This window comes from Microcebus murinus, chromosome 4 (genome assembly GCF_040939455.1).
Source record: "Microcebus murinus isolate Inina chromosome 4, M.murinus_Inina_mat1.0, whole genome shotgun sequence".
Lineage (NCBI taxonomy): Eukaryota > Metazoa > Chordata > Mammalia > Primates > Cheirogaleidae > Microcebus > Microcebus murinus.
The window spans coordinates 18705309-18718372 of NC_134107.1; the positions used below are offsets into that span (position 1 = coordinate 18705309).

General features: G+C 35.5%; 1 protein-coding gene across 1 annotated transcript; it reads left to right on the forward strand.

Annotated features, from left to right (window-relative positions):
* LOC105861289 (olfactory receptor 5L1-like) lies at positions 1-936 on the forward strand. The gene has a single exon (XM_012746676.3). It carries the CDS (start codon positions 1-3, stop codon positions 934-936), a length of 936 nt encoding a protein of 311 aa, XP_012602130.2.
* The last annotated feature ends 12128 nt before the right edge of the window (positions 937-13064 follow it).

Genomic DNA, 13064 nt, shown 5'->3' on the forward strand with positions numbered 1-13064 from the left:
ATGGGCAAAGAAAACTGCTCCACTGTGACAGAGTTCATTCTCCTTGGACTATCAGATGCCCCTGAGCTACAAGTCTTACTCACATTGATGTTCCTCCTCATCTATGGAGTCACAGTTTTGGCCAACCTGGGTATGACACTACTGATTCATGTGAGCTCTGGGCTTCATACCCCTATGTATTTCTTCCTCAGCCACTTATCCTTTATAGATTTCTGCTACTCCTCAATCATCGTGCCAAAGGCGTTGGCTAATATCCTCAACAGAGACAAATCCATCTCCTTCCTGGGATGCATGATGCAGTTATACTTATTCTGTTCATTTGCAGTCACTGAGGTCTTCCTGCTGGCAGTGATGGCCTATGACCGCTTTGTGGCCATCTGTAACCCACTGCTGTACATGGTCACCATGTCTCAGAAGCTCTGTGTGGGGCTGGTATCTTGCTGCTACTTCTGTGGGACGCTGTGTTCTCTAATCCATTTGTGTTTAACCCTTGAAATCCCATCTTATAGATCCAATGTGATTAACCACTTCTTCTGTGATCTACCCCCTCTCTTAAGTCTTGCTTGTTCTGATGTCACTGTGAATGAGGTGCTGTTGTTCATAGTGGCTACTGTCAATGAGGTCATTACCATTGTGATCATCCTCCCTTCCTACTTGTTTATTGTCATCACCATCCTGAGGATGCGCTCTGCAGAGGGAAGGCGCAAAGCTTTTTCCACCTGTGCCTCCCACCTCACGGCCATTGTGGTCTTCCATGGGACGATCCTTTCTATTTATTGCCGGCCCAGTTCGGGTACCAGTGGGGATGCTGACAAAGTGGCCACAGTGTTCTACACTGTAGTGATTCCCATGCTGAACCCCCTGATCTACAGCCTGAGGAACAAGGATGTAAAGGAGGCTCTCAGGAAAGTGTTGGGATCCAAAATGTATTCATAAAGAGGATTTTATAGCAGGAGTCAGGATTCCAAAGTGGAGACAGATGAGGGGTCAATATTAGGGTTGCAGTGTTGGAACGGAGAGGAGTGAAGAACTTGGTAGTTATGCACCTGTCTTTTTGGTCTGCTTATATTGTGATTTAAATTTAAAGAAGATTTTTAACATGTGTCAAACTTTGCATGATCTTTAATGTTATAAATAGTTAAGGGTAATAGTATTATTAAGACACACACATTTAAAATATTCATAAATCCATTATGGAAATTATGATTCCTTTCAAAATAAAATTTCTGTCATTTTACACTGAAGATCAAATCACTGTCAAGCAGAGTGTATGTAGAGTATGAATTCCACATATGTATATATCTTTATTATCTTTTTATGTTCATTTGTATTTTCTTATTCCATTATTATTTTGTTGTAATTGTTGCAGTATCCATTGTTTTTGGAACTTTGAATACTATGTTATCTGAGTAATGAAAAAAGTATAGTTATTTCACAGAAATCTTAGACAAATTGAATTATAGAAGCTGGAAGCATGTACAGAGTTTAGAATAATCGCTAGAACATAATTAGTTCTTGTTCTACTGTGTATGTAAATATACACACATATATTAACATATATTCGTGTAATCATTTATAAAACATTATTATAAATAGTAGCATGTCTGAATAAGCCTCTTTCTGACTTTATCTTTTCATTTTATCTTCAGGCTAACTTTAAAATGTTTAGAAAACATTATTATAAATAGAAGCATGTCTGAATTAAGCCTCTTTCTGACTTTATCTTTTCATTTTATCTTCATGCTAACTTTAAAATGCACTGTGAATGATATGCTTACTGACACTAATAAATGGACTTCTAACCTTTGTTTATGTTCTTTTTATTTGTCCTTGGTTTTGCTGAAATGGTTTTTACTTTACCCTTTCTTTGAACATCTAAAGCATATCTCTTTATTTGTTCCTGTTTTATACACATGATTGATGCTTTCTTTATAATTCCAATATGACTTATGTCAATTTTCTCATTGCATTATACACATTTGAATGAAGATTTAATTTGTCTTGTAATGTAACTTCTTCAATTTTTGGTTTTCTCATTTTTACATTTTACATACTGCTTACCTCAAACTTTAATGAGATTATTTTTTTCTCATTTTATACTCACTGACATTAAGGATGTACTCAGAGGATATTTAAATGAAATCTTTGAGGCCTGGGTTTATTTAACTTCTGTTTCACTATCAATGGCATATAATAAGTTTTCTTTATATTTTTATTAAATGGATGTCTGAGTAAATGTTGCTGGATTAATGGTAATCGTATTGGTATTGATGTATGAATTTAGAGCATTTTCAGAGCATTCATCAGTTGTAAATTGGCCCACACTGTCTTTTGTGTTCTATCATTCAGGTCCACTTAGGAATGCAAATGCCCAGCAGGATTTAATAGAAGGAATGTTAGTTATTAAAGGCCTGAAGGAGCACAAAGGGGACATTGTGTATTTATTTTTATTTTATAATTTTTTTTTATTTACTGCTTTAATTTTTTTCAATTACAGCATATAGTAGGGGTACAAATGTTTAGGTTATGTATATTGCCATTGCCCCACCTGAATCAGAGCTTCAAGTGTCTCCATTCCCCAGACGGTGTGCATCACACCCATTAAGGGTCCATATACTCATTCCCTGTTCCCCCCAACAATCTGTCCAACACCTGGTGAATGTTATTACTCTATAAGCACTTAAGTGTTGATTTGATGGCAAGTACATGTGGTGCATGCTTTTCCATCCTTGTGATACCTCACTTTGAAGGATGGGCTCAATCTCTATACAGGATAATGTAAGAGGTGCTAGATCACCATTGTTTTATGTAGTTGAGTATCATTCCATGGTATACATGTAACCACATTTTATTAATCCACTCATGTGTTGATGGGCACTTGCTTTGTTTCCACATATTTGCAATTGTGAATTGTGCTGCTATATATATTTGACTGCAGATATCTTTTTTATAGAATGTCTTTTGTTCCTTTGGATAGATGCCCAGTAATGGGATTGCTGGATCAAATGGCAGCTATACTAGTATCCCTTTGGTGTATCTCCATATTACTTTCCACAAAGGTTGTACTAGTTTCCAGTCTCACCAGCAGTGTAGGAGTGTTCCTATCTCTCCATGTCCACGCCAACATTTACTGCTTTGGGACTTTTTGATAAAGGCACATCTTACTGGAGATGAGTGATCTGTCATTGTGGTTTTGATTTGCATTTCTTGGTGATTAGAGATGTTGAGTATTTTTGCATTTTTTCATATGTTTTGTGGCCATTAATCTATCTTCTTTTGAAAGGTTTCTGTTCATGTCTTTAGCCCACTTTTAGATAGGATTGTTTGATTTTTCTTGCTGATTTTCCCAAATTTTATTTAGATTTTAGTTATCAGCCCTTTACTGGATGTGTAGCATGAGAATATGTTCTTGCACTCTGTAGGCTGTCTCTTTGCCCTTCTGAAAGTTTCCTTGGCTGTGCAGATGGTTTTAAATTGAACAGCCCATTTATTTATGTTTGTTGTTGTTATTGCTTTTGGAGTCTTCTTCATAAACTCTTTGCCTATGCCATTGTCCATGAGAGTTTTTCCAACATTTTCTATAACTTAAAGATTTTTAACCCCTGAATAAGGAACTATTGCTCCTGATGTCAGAGGGCAACAGAGAAGAGGTAGTGAAACAGAACCTCAGATCTCAGGGGAAGCAGGGCAGTCGGCTGGTGTTACACCCTTGTGGAAGAGACAAAACTCTGAGTGTGTCTGGGCCTCTGGGTCTGGGTTAGGACTCAGCAGTTTTCCCACCTCTGGTGGCACACAGAGCAGGGGCTTTGGACGCCAAAGGGGGCTATGCCAGACTATTGCTCCCACTCTGCAGAGAGTACCATGTGAGGCTGGAGGAAGACACCAAGTGTCTGCTGTGGCTGCATTCACATCAATGAAAACTGAAAAATCTAGAGGAATTTCTCCTTTTCTCCTTTCCCTTTTCTTCACATCCTACCTTTTTTCCTTCCCCCTCTCAATCCTTTTTTCTCATTTGTCACACACTAGCATGGAGCCAGCCAGAACAGGCATCCAGGGTATAGTTTCCAAACCCCAGGAGAAGAAGCAAATCCCAAAGAATAGGAGGGTAGAAATGAAATGAGACAAGATCCAAACAAACACAGCTTGTGAGGGAATTGCAGTTTATGATGCAAAAGATAAAAGGAAGACCTATTCTCATCTCACCAAAAGTGTGTTATTCTTTCCATATCTGAACACTTAAGTAAGTGTCAATACTCTCATTCTTATTTCTCAAAAGAAGACAAACAAATGACCAGCATGTACAGGAAAAAATACCAAAATCATTAGTCATCAGATAAATAAAAACTTCAAGGAGATATCATCTCATCACAGTTACAGTGGCTCATATAAAAAAGACAGGCAATAATGAATGCTTTTGAGGATGTGGAAAAAAGACAGAGGAAACTTATGCACTGATACTGGGAATGTAAATTAGTGCAACCACTCTGGAAATCAACATGGAGGTTCCTCAGAAAATTAAAAATAGAACTTCCATATGACCCAACAATCCCACTGCTGATTATATATCCTAATGGGGGTGGGGGTGGATTTAGTGCATTTAAATGATGTCTGCACTCTCATGTTTATTGCAGCACAATTTGTAACAGTTAAATTATGTAATTAACCTAAGTATACATCAATGAATAAATGGATAAACATGTGATATATATGCATAATGGAATATTATAATATATGGCCACAAATGAGAATGAAATTCTGCCTTTTGCAACAACATGGATGGAAATGGAGAACATTATGTTAAGTTAATTAAGCCAAGCATAGAAAGACAAATCTTGCCTTGTAGCACTCATATATGGAAGCTAAATATTAAAAACAAGTGATCTCATGGAAACAGAGAATATAATATTAGTTACCAGAGGCTGGGAGGGTTGTGGGGGAAGGTGGATCGAGTGGGGATGGCTAATAGGTGAAAAATATACTCAGATATTTAAATAGAATGGACAATATTTGATAGTACAACAGAGACAATAAATCAACAATAAATTAGTATATGCCTTAAAATAATTAAAGGAGTAAAATTATAATGTTCCTAATAAAAGGAAATATTAAATGCCTAAGGTGATGGATACCTCTGTTACCCTAATTTGATTAATTCATATCATATGCCTGTATCAAAGCATCACATATACACTATAAAAAATACAGACACTATGTACCTATAATAATTAAATAAAAAATTAAATGACTAATGTCTTCACAAACTAGGTATTGTTTGAACATTATTGTCTAACTAGCTTATGGTGATATATATTTAAATCACATAAGATAATACCACATTAAAATATTATGCTAACAAGCTATAATGAAATCAACAATTTTAAATTTCAAACAAATTGTATTGTTTAAACAAGTTATCCCTTCATGGAATAACAACAGATATCCTTAATGGATATATGATGAGACATGAATAAGTCTTTATAGTAACCTTCTCAGAATTTGAGAAAGTGGTGGGAGGTGGGCGTGGAGCAAGATAGCTGAATAGAAACTCCCAGCTATCTTTCTGTTGAGGAAAGATGATTGAGAAATTAATGAGATGTGATTCATAAGATTATTATTTTATTATATCACCCATTGTCGCTCTATTAAAGGCAGAATTGATTTCAGGAGTTTGCAGTGCTTTGTCCTGAAGGAATATGTGAACTCTTTAGTTTGCATATCAACAGCTGCCTCCCCTTGGGAGAGCTCTCAAAGCTCCTGTGCAGATGCATTCCATGAGACTTCTCTTTATCTCAGGTCTGTGATGCCTACCTGATCTTGAAAGACAAGACAGGTATATGCATGGTTCACAGGATGGGAGCCAGAACAATGAGCGCTGTAGCCCAGAGATGCACCCTGGTGGCTATGAGCAATTTAGAATGTAGAGATGGGCTTCCTGCTTTGTCCTGACTGTCTGTCTCAAATCCACATTAACTAGATAAAAGACATATAGACCCACTATATCTCTGGTTACTCCTCTCTTGATTGACAACTATTATTTAGAACTTAGAAGTTGGTCCTTGAAAGATTTGGTAACAGTTCACTTAGAAAGATTAGACATTGTTGAAAGTCCTTTGAAAAAACTTTTAACACAAACTGAAACTATCTGATATGTAAATCTGTTACCCATAGCAACCCTACTATGTGATATTATGTAAATATGTTACCCTGGCAACTGATAACTGATATTTGTGATTATAAAAATCTATGTGAATCTAACCTCCAGGCTCTTCTACTGATGGAAATGTAAAGGAGACTCCTGAGTACCCTCGATTTATTCTAATTACTTCATATAAACCTATAAAACTATACCTTTGTCTCTACATATTCCTTTATTTCTTTTATTCTCTCTATTTCCTATTAATTTCTTATTCTCTGTGGTACCTAACCTAAGGGATCTAGTTTCACAGGGAGAAGTAGCTGATCTTCCTGCGGCCTGCTCACACCTTCCTTTCACATGAACACCTAATGCAACACCTATCCACACAAGCAAACACCTTCAAAAGGAACACACATCATCTCACTAAGGTGGTACCACCAGGAGTCTTCAAGAGTCAAGGTGTGACTGGGCTTGGAGAAACCCCAGCACTAACACAGCGGTAGAGATAAGAGGCTTACATTACAACACTCAATTCCCTTTGAGTATCTGCACACAGAAGGATGGGTTAAAATAATCCCACACTGTGAAGATTAAAATAAATACCTAACTCTTCATTGCCTGGACATTGAGAAACATCCACAAGCATCAAGAATATCCAGGAAGGCTTGACAGCACTAAACAAAGTAAATAAGTTACCTGTGACCAATCTTGGGGTGATGGACATAGGTGATCTTTCAGACAAAGAATTCAAAATAACTGTCCTGAGCAAGCTCAGTGAACTTCAAGTCAATGCAGAGAAGCAATTCAGAGGCTTATCAGAAATTTAAGGGAGACATCAAGGTAGTAAAAATGCAGAAATTCTAGAGCTTAAGAATCAGATTGACTCAGAAATGCATCAAGTCTCTCAGTAGTAGGATTGACCCAGCAGAAGAAAGAATTAGTGAACTTAAAGATAGCCTATTCAAAAATACACAGTCAGAAGAGAACAAAGGAAAAAGATAGGAAAAAAAAAAAAAAAAAGAATGAAGCCTGCCTTCCAGGTCTGGAAAATAGTCTCAAAACAGAAAATCTAAGAGTTATTAGCCTTAAAGAGGAGGTAGAAAGAGAGATTGGGGTAGGAAGTTAATTCAAAAATAGTAACAGAAAACTTTCCAAACCTAGAGCAAGATGCCAATATTCATGCACTAGAATTTGAGAAAGTGAGTGACTCTTAATTATTCCATAACATAGCAATCTAAAACTTATTGGTTAAAAACAACAACCACTTTTTGCTTGTGCCATTATTGGAAGAATGATCCAGTCAATTCTGCTGATCTGCCTCTGGCATGGCTGATCTTGGCTCGGCTTGCTTATATGTCCAATATCACTGGCAGCTCAGATCATCTAAGAGGGCTTCACACTCTAGTCTGGCAGCTGATAGGGGGTAGCTCATGTGATGTGGATGCAGACTGTTTTTTCTCATCATCACATACACTGATTTGTGCTTGTTCATATGGCAGTGTTTCAAGATTGTAAAAAAATGTGTGGATTTAAAATTCATTTTAATAGTAATACAATGTCCTAATTTCAAAGAAAATTAGAAACTGCATAAGTAGCAGATGCTAAGGAAAAAAATTGTTTGAGTGCTCAGAGAAACAGAAGTAAAGAGAAAATGCTTTTTCTCATCAGATATCCAGTATCTAGCACAAAGATTTTTCTCATTTTTCGTGTATTTCCATGTATAATAATTATTTGAATTCTCATCAAATAATATATATATAAATGAACATTTAAATAATAATCATAAATTCAAAATAATATGACTCTTCAGAATAACTTTGTTAAGCCTCTATAGAATTGTTGCCATGTTATTTTTTTCTTCCTTAACGAAACAAGAATTTTATTTCTTCCACTGTATTAATGATGTGTTTGGAATTTGGGCATAGTGAGTAGAGAGGAGAAGGTTGTACAACTTATTCAATAAAAAGTGAGTTATTAAGGAGAGACTTGGCATTTTAATTTGCCATGTTAAATAAGTCTTGGTGCTAATGATTTCCTGGTTTTCATTTTATTTTGAATACATTTATGCAGGCAGTTAGTTTTCAACACTTAAGACTATTCTGAACACTATTTTTTAAAAAGGTGACTGAGAATCTGTTCACAAGGTTTCAGAAATTATTTCAATGCTCAGAAAAAAAAAAGTACCTAAAGGATTGTTAATGCTTGTGATATCTTTGTAGGCAGAATAACAGCATGAGTTGCAGATTGAGAAAGCACTCATTATTGCTAGTTTCACATAAAATTTTCTAATGCTATCTATCATTTCTAAGCCTTTGGTGAAGACTATCATATTTTATCATAGTTACATACTGAAGCCCCTTTTAAAAACACATTCAGGATATAGACCATATCTTTTCAAGTTTCTATTCATGTCAGCTACTTTTATACACAATACAACAGACATACACACATGTTATACCATGTTACTTCAATAAAATATCTGTTGGTTCTTTGATAAGTATTACATTCTAAATTCTATGATTTTATTCATGTTCTTTTTTCCTGACTAAAACTCCTTTCTTATTGGAATGTAATATCCTAAAATTCTGCTCATTCCTTTTTTTGATGATCAAGTCCAAACAATACCTTGTTTGTGAAGACATTATTTTATTTTTTTATTTAATTATTATGGGTACATAATGTATTTATTTCTTTAAAGTGCATATGTGATGTTTTGATACAGACATACCAAGAATTAATTAGATCAGGGTAACTGAGGTATCCATCTCCTTAGGCATTTAACATTTCCCTTTTTTAGGAACATTATAATTTTACTCCTTTAATTATTTTAAGGCATACACTAATCTATTGTTGATTATAGTCTCTTTGTTGTACTATCAAATATTGTTCATTCTATCTAAATATCTAAGTATATTTTTCACCTACTAGTCTTCCCGACTAGATTCACCTTCTCCCAACCCTCCCAGCTTCTGGTAACTAATATTATATTCTCTGTTTCCATGGGATCACTTGTTTTTAATATTTAGCTTCCATATATGAGTGAGAACACACAAGATTTGTCTTTCTATGCTTGGCTTATTTCACTTAACATAATGTTCTCCATTTCCATCCACGTTGTTGCAAAAGGCAGAATTTCAAACTGTTTGTGGCTATATATTATAATATTCCATTATGCATATATATCACAACATGTTCATCCATTTATCCATTGATGTATACTTAGGTTAATTACATAACTCGACTGTTGCAAATTGTGCTGCAATAAACATGAGAGTGCAGACATCATTTAAATGCACTAAATCCACCACCACCCCCATTTGGATGTAATCCCCAGTGGGATTGTTGGGTCATACGGTAGTTCTATTTTTAATTTCTTGCGGAACCTCCATAATGATTTCCAGAGTTGTTATACTAATTTACATTCCCAGTTAATGCACAAGATTCTGCTCTTCTTTCTCCCCTTCCTCAACAGCATTCTTTATTGCCTGTCTTTTTTATATGAGCCACTGTAACTAGGATGATATGGTATCTCCTTGTAGTTTTTATTTATCTGATGACTAATGATTTTGGTATTTCATCCTGTGCATGCTGGTCATTTGTATGTCTTCTTTTTGAGAAATAAGAATGAGAGTCTTGACACTTACTTAAGTGTTCAGATATGGAAAGAATTACACACTCTTGGTGAGATGAGAAGAGGTGAAAGCAGCTCTTCCTTTTATCTTTTGCATCATAAACTGCAATTCCCTCACAAGCTGTGTTTGTTTGGATCTTGTCTCATTTCATTTCCACCCTCCTATTCTTTGGGATTTGCTTCTTCTCCTGGGGTTTGGAAACTATTCCCTGGATGCCTGTTCTGGCTAACTCCATGCTAGTTTGTGCCAATGAGAAAAAAGGATTGAGAGGGGGAAGGATAAAAAGGTAAGATGTGAAGAAAAGGGAAAGGAGAAAAGAAGAAATTCCTCTAGATTTTTCAGTTTTCATTGATGTGAATGCAGCCACAGCAGACACTTGGTGTCTTCCTCCAGCCTCACATGGTACTCTCTGCAGAGTGGGAGCAATAGTCTGGCATAGCCGCCTTTGGCGTCCAAAGCCCCTGCTCTTTGTGCCACCAGAGGTGGGAAAACTGCTGAGTCCTAACCCAGACCCAGAGGCCCAGACACACTCAGAGTTTTGTCTCTTCCACAAGGGTGTAACACCAGCAGACTGCCCTGCTTCCCCTGAGATCTGAGGTTTTGCTTCACTACCTCTTCTCTGTTGCCCTCTGACATCAGGATCAATAGTTCCTTATTCAGTGGTTAAAAATCTTTAAGTTATAGAAAATGTTGGCAAAACTCTCATGGACATTGGCCTAGGTGAAGAGTTTATGAAGAAGACCCCAAAGGCAATTGCAACAACAAACGTAAATAAATGGGCTGTTCAAACTAATACCTTCGCACAGCCAAGGAAACTTTCACAAGAGCAAAGAGACAGCCTATAGAATGGAAGAAAATATTCTCATGCTACACATCCGGTAGAGGGCTGATAAGTAGAATCTATATAAAATTCGGGAAAATCAGCATCAAAAATCAAACAATCTTATCTAAAAGTCGGCAAAGGATATGAACAGAAACTTTTCAAATGAAGATAGACTAATGGCCACCCAAAATATGAAAAAATGCAAAAATACTCAACATCTGGAATCATCAGGTAAATGAAAATCAAAACCATAATGAGATATCACTTATCTCCAGTGAGAATGGCCTTTATCAAAAAGTCCCCAAACAATAAATGTTGGCGTTGATGTGGAAAGATAGGAACACTCCAACACTGCTGGTGGGACTGCAAACTAGTACAACTTCTGTGGAAAGCAATATGGAAATACCTCAAAGAGATACTAGTACATCTTCCATTTGATCCAGCAATCCCATGGGCATCTCCCCAAAGGAACAAAGACATTCTATAAAAATGTCATCTGCATTCAAATGTTTATAGCAGCACAATTCACAATTACAAAGATGTGGAAACAACTGAAATGCCCATCAATACATGAGTGGATTAATAAAATGTTGTTATATGTATACCATGGAATACTACTCAAGAACATAAAACAATGGGGATCTATCACCTCTTATGTTATCCTGGATAGAGTTTGAGCCCATCTTTCCAAGTGAGGTATCGCAAGGATGGTAAAACATGCACCACATGTATTCATCATCAAATTGGTATTAACTGTTCAACACTTAAGTGCATATATAGTATTAACATTCATTGAGTGTCAGACGGATGGGTGGGGGTAGAGGGGATGTGTATATATACCCCCAATGGGTGTAGTGCGCACCATCTGGGAGATGGACATACTTGAAGTTCTGACTTGGGTGGGGAAAGGGCAACTTACGTAACCTAAACATTTGTATCCCCATAATATGCTGTAATTGAAAAAAAAATTAAAACAGTGAATAAAAATATAAAAAGATTATAAAATAAAAATAAATACACAATGTCCCCTTTGTGCTCCTTCTGACCTCTAATAACTAACATTCCTTCTATTAAATCCTGCTGGGCATTTGCATTCCTAAGAGGACCTGAATGTTAGAACACAAAAGACAGTGTGGGCCAATTCACAATTGATGAATGCTTTGGAAATGCTCTAAATTCATACATCAATACCAATATGCATAGCATTAATTCATTAGCATTTACTCAGACATCCATTTAATAAAAAAATAAAGAAAACTTATCATATGCCATTGATAGTGAAAGAGAAGTTAAATAAACCCAGACCTCAAAGATTCCTTTTAAATACCCTCTGAGTACATTCTTAATGTCAGTGAGTACAAAGATGAGAAAAAAATAATCTCATTAAGTGGTCTGAGGTAAGCAGTATTATCCAATGTTAAAATAGAGAAAACCAAAAATTGAAGAATTTATATTACATGACAAATTAAAAAGTCCTAATTTTCAGGAACTCAAGTCTATTGCTTTTCTAAAATTATTACAGATCCAGGGGAGAAGCTTCATTTAAACTTGTGTAAAGCAATGAGGAAATTGACATAAGTCATAATGGAATTACAATGAAAGTGTCAATCATGTGTATAAATCAGGAACAAATGAAGATATATGGTTTAGATATACAGAAAAAGGGTGAAGTAAAAACCATTCCAGCAAAATCAAAGACACATTTATTAGTGTCAGTAAGCATATCATCCACGGTGCATTTTTAAGTTAGCATGAAGATAAAACGAAATGATAAAATCAGAGAAGAGGCTTAATTGAGAAATGCTACTATTTATAATAATAATTTCTAAATGAGTACAAGAATATATGTTAATATATGTATACATATTTACACACACAGTGGGAGAACAAGAACTAATTATGTTCTAGCAATTATTCTAAACTTTTGTACATGCTTCCAGCTTCTTTAATTCAATTTTCCTAAGATTCCTGTGAAATAACTATACTTTTTTTATTAATCAGATAACATAGTATTCAAAGTTCCCAAAACAATGGATACTGCAACTATTACAAAAAATAATAATGAAATAATAAAATACACAATGGACATAAAAAAGATAATAAACATATATACATATGCGGAATTCATACACTGCATACACTCTGCTTGACAGTGGTGTGATCTTCAGTATAAATGACAAAAATTTTATTTTGAAAGGAAACATAATATCCATAATAGACTTATGAATGTTTAACAGCAAACTAAATGTGAGTGCCTTAATAATACTATTATCCATACCTATTTATAACATTACAGATCAATTCAAACTTTGAAACATGTTAAAAATACTTAACAGCACAATATAAGCAGATCAAAAGACTGGTGCATAACTACCACGTTCGTTACTCTTCTCTCCATTCCACATTGCAACCCTCTTAATTGACCTAACCTGTCTCCACTTTGGAATCCTGAATCCTGCTATAAAAATCTCCT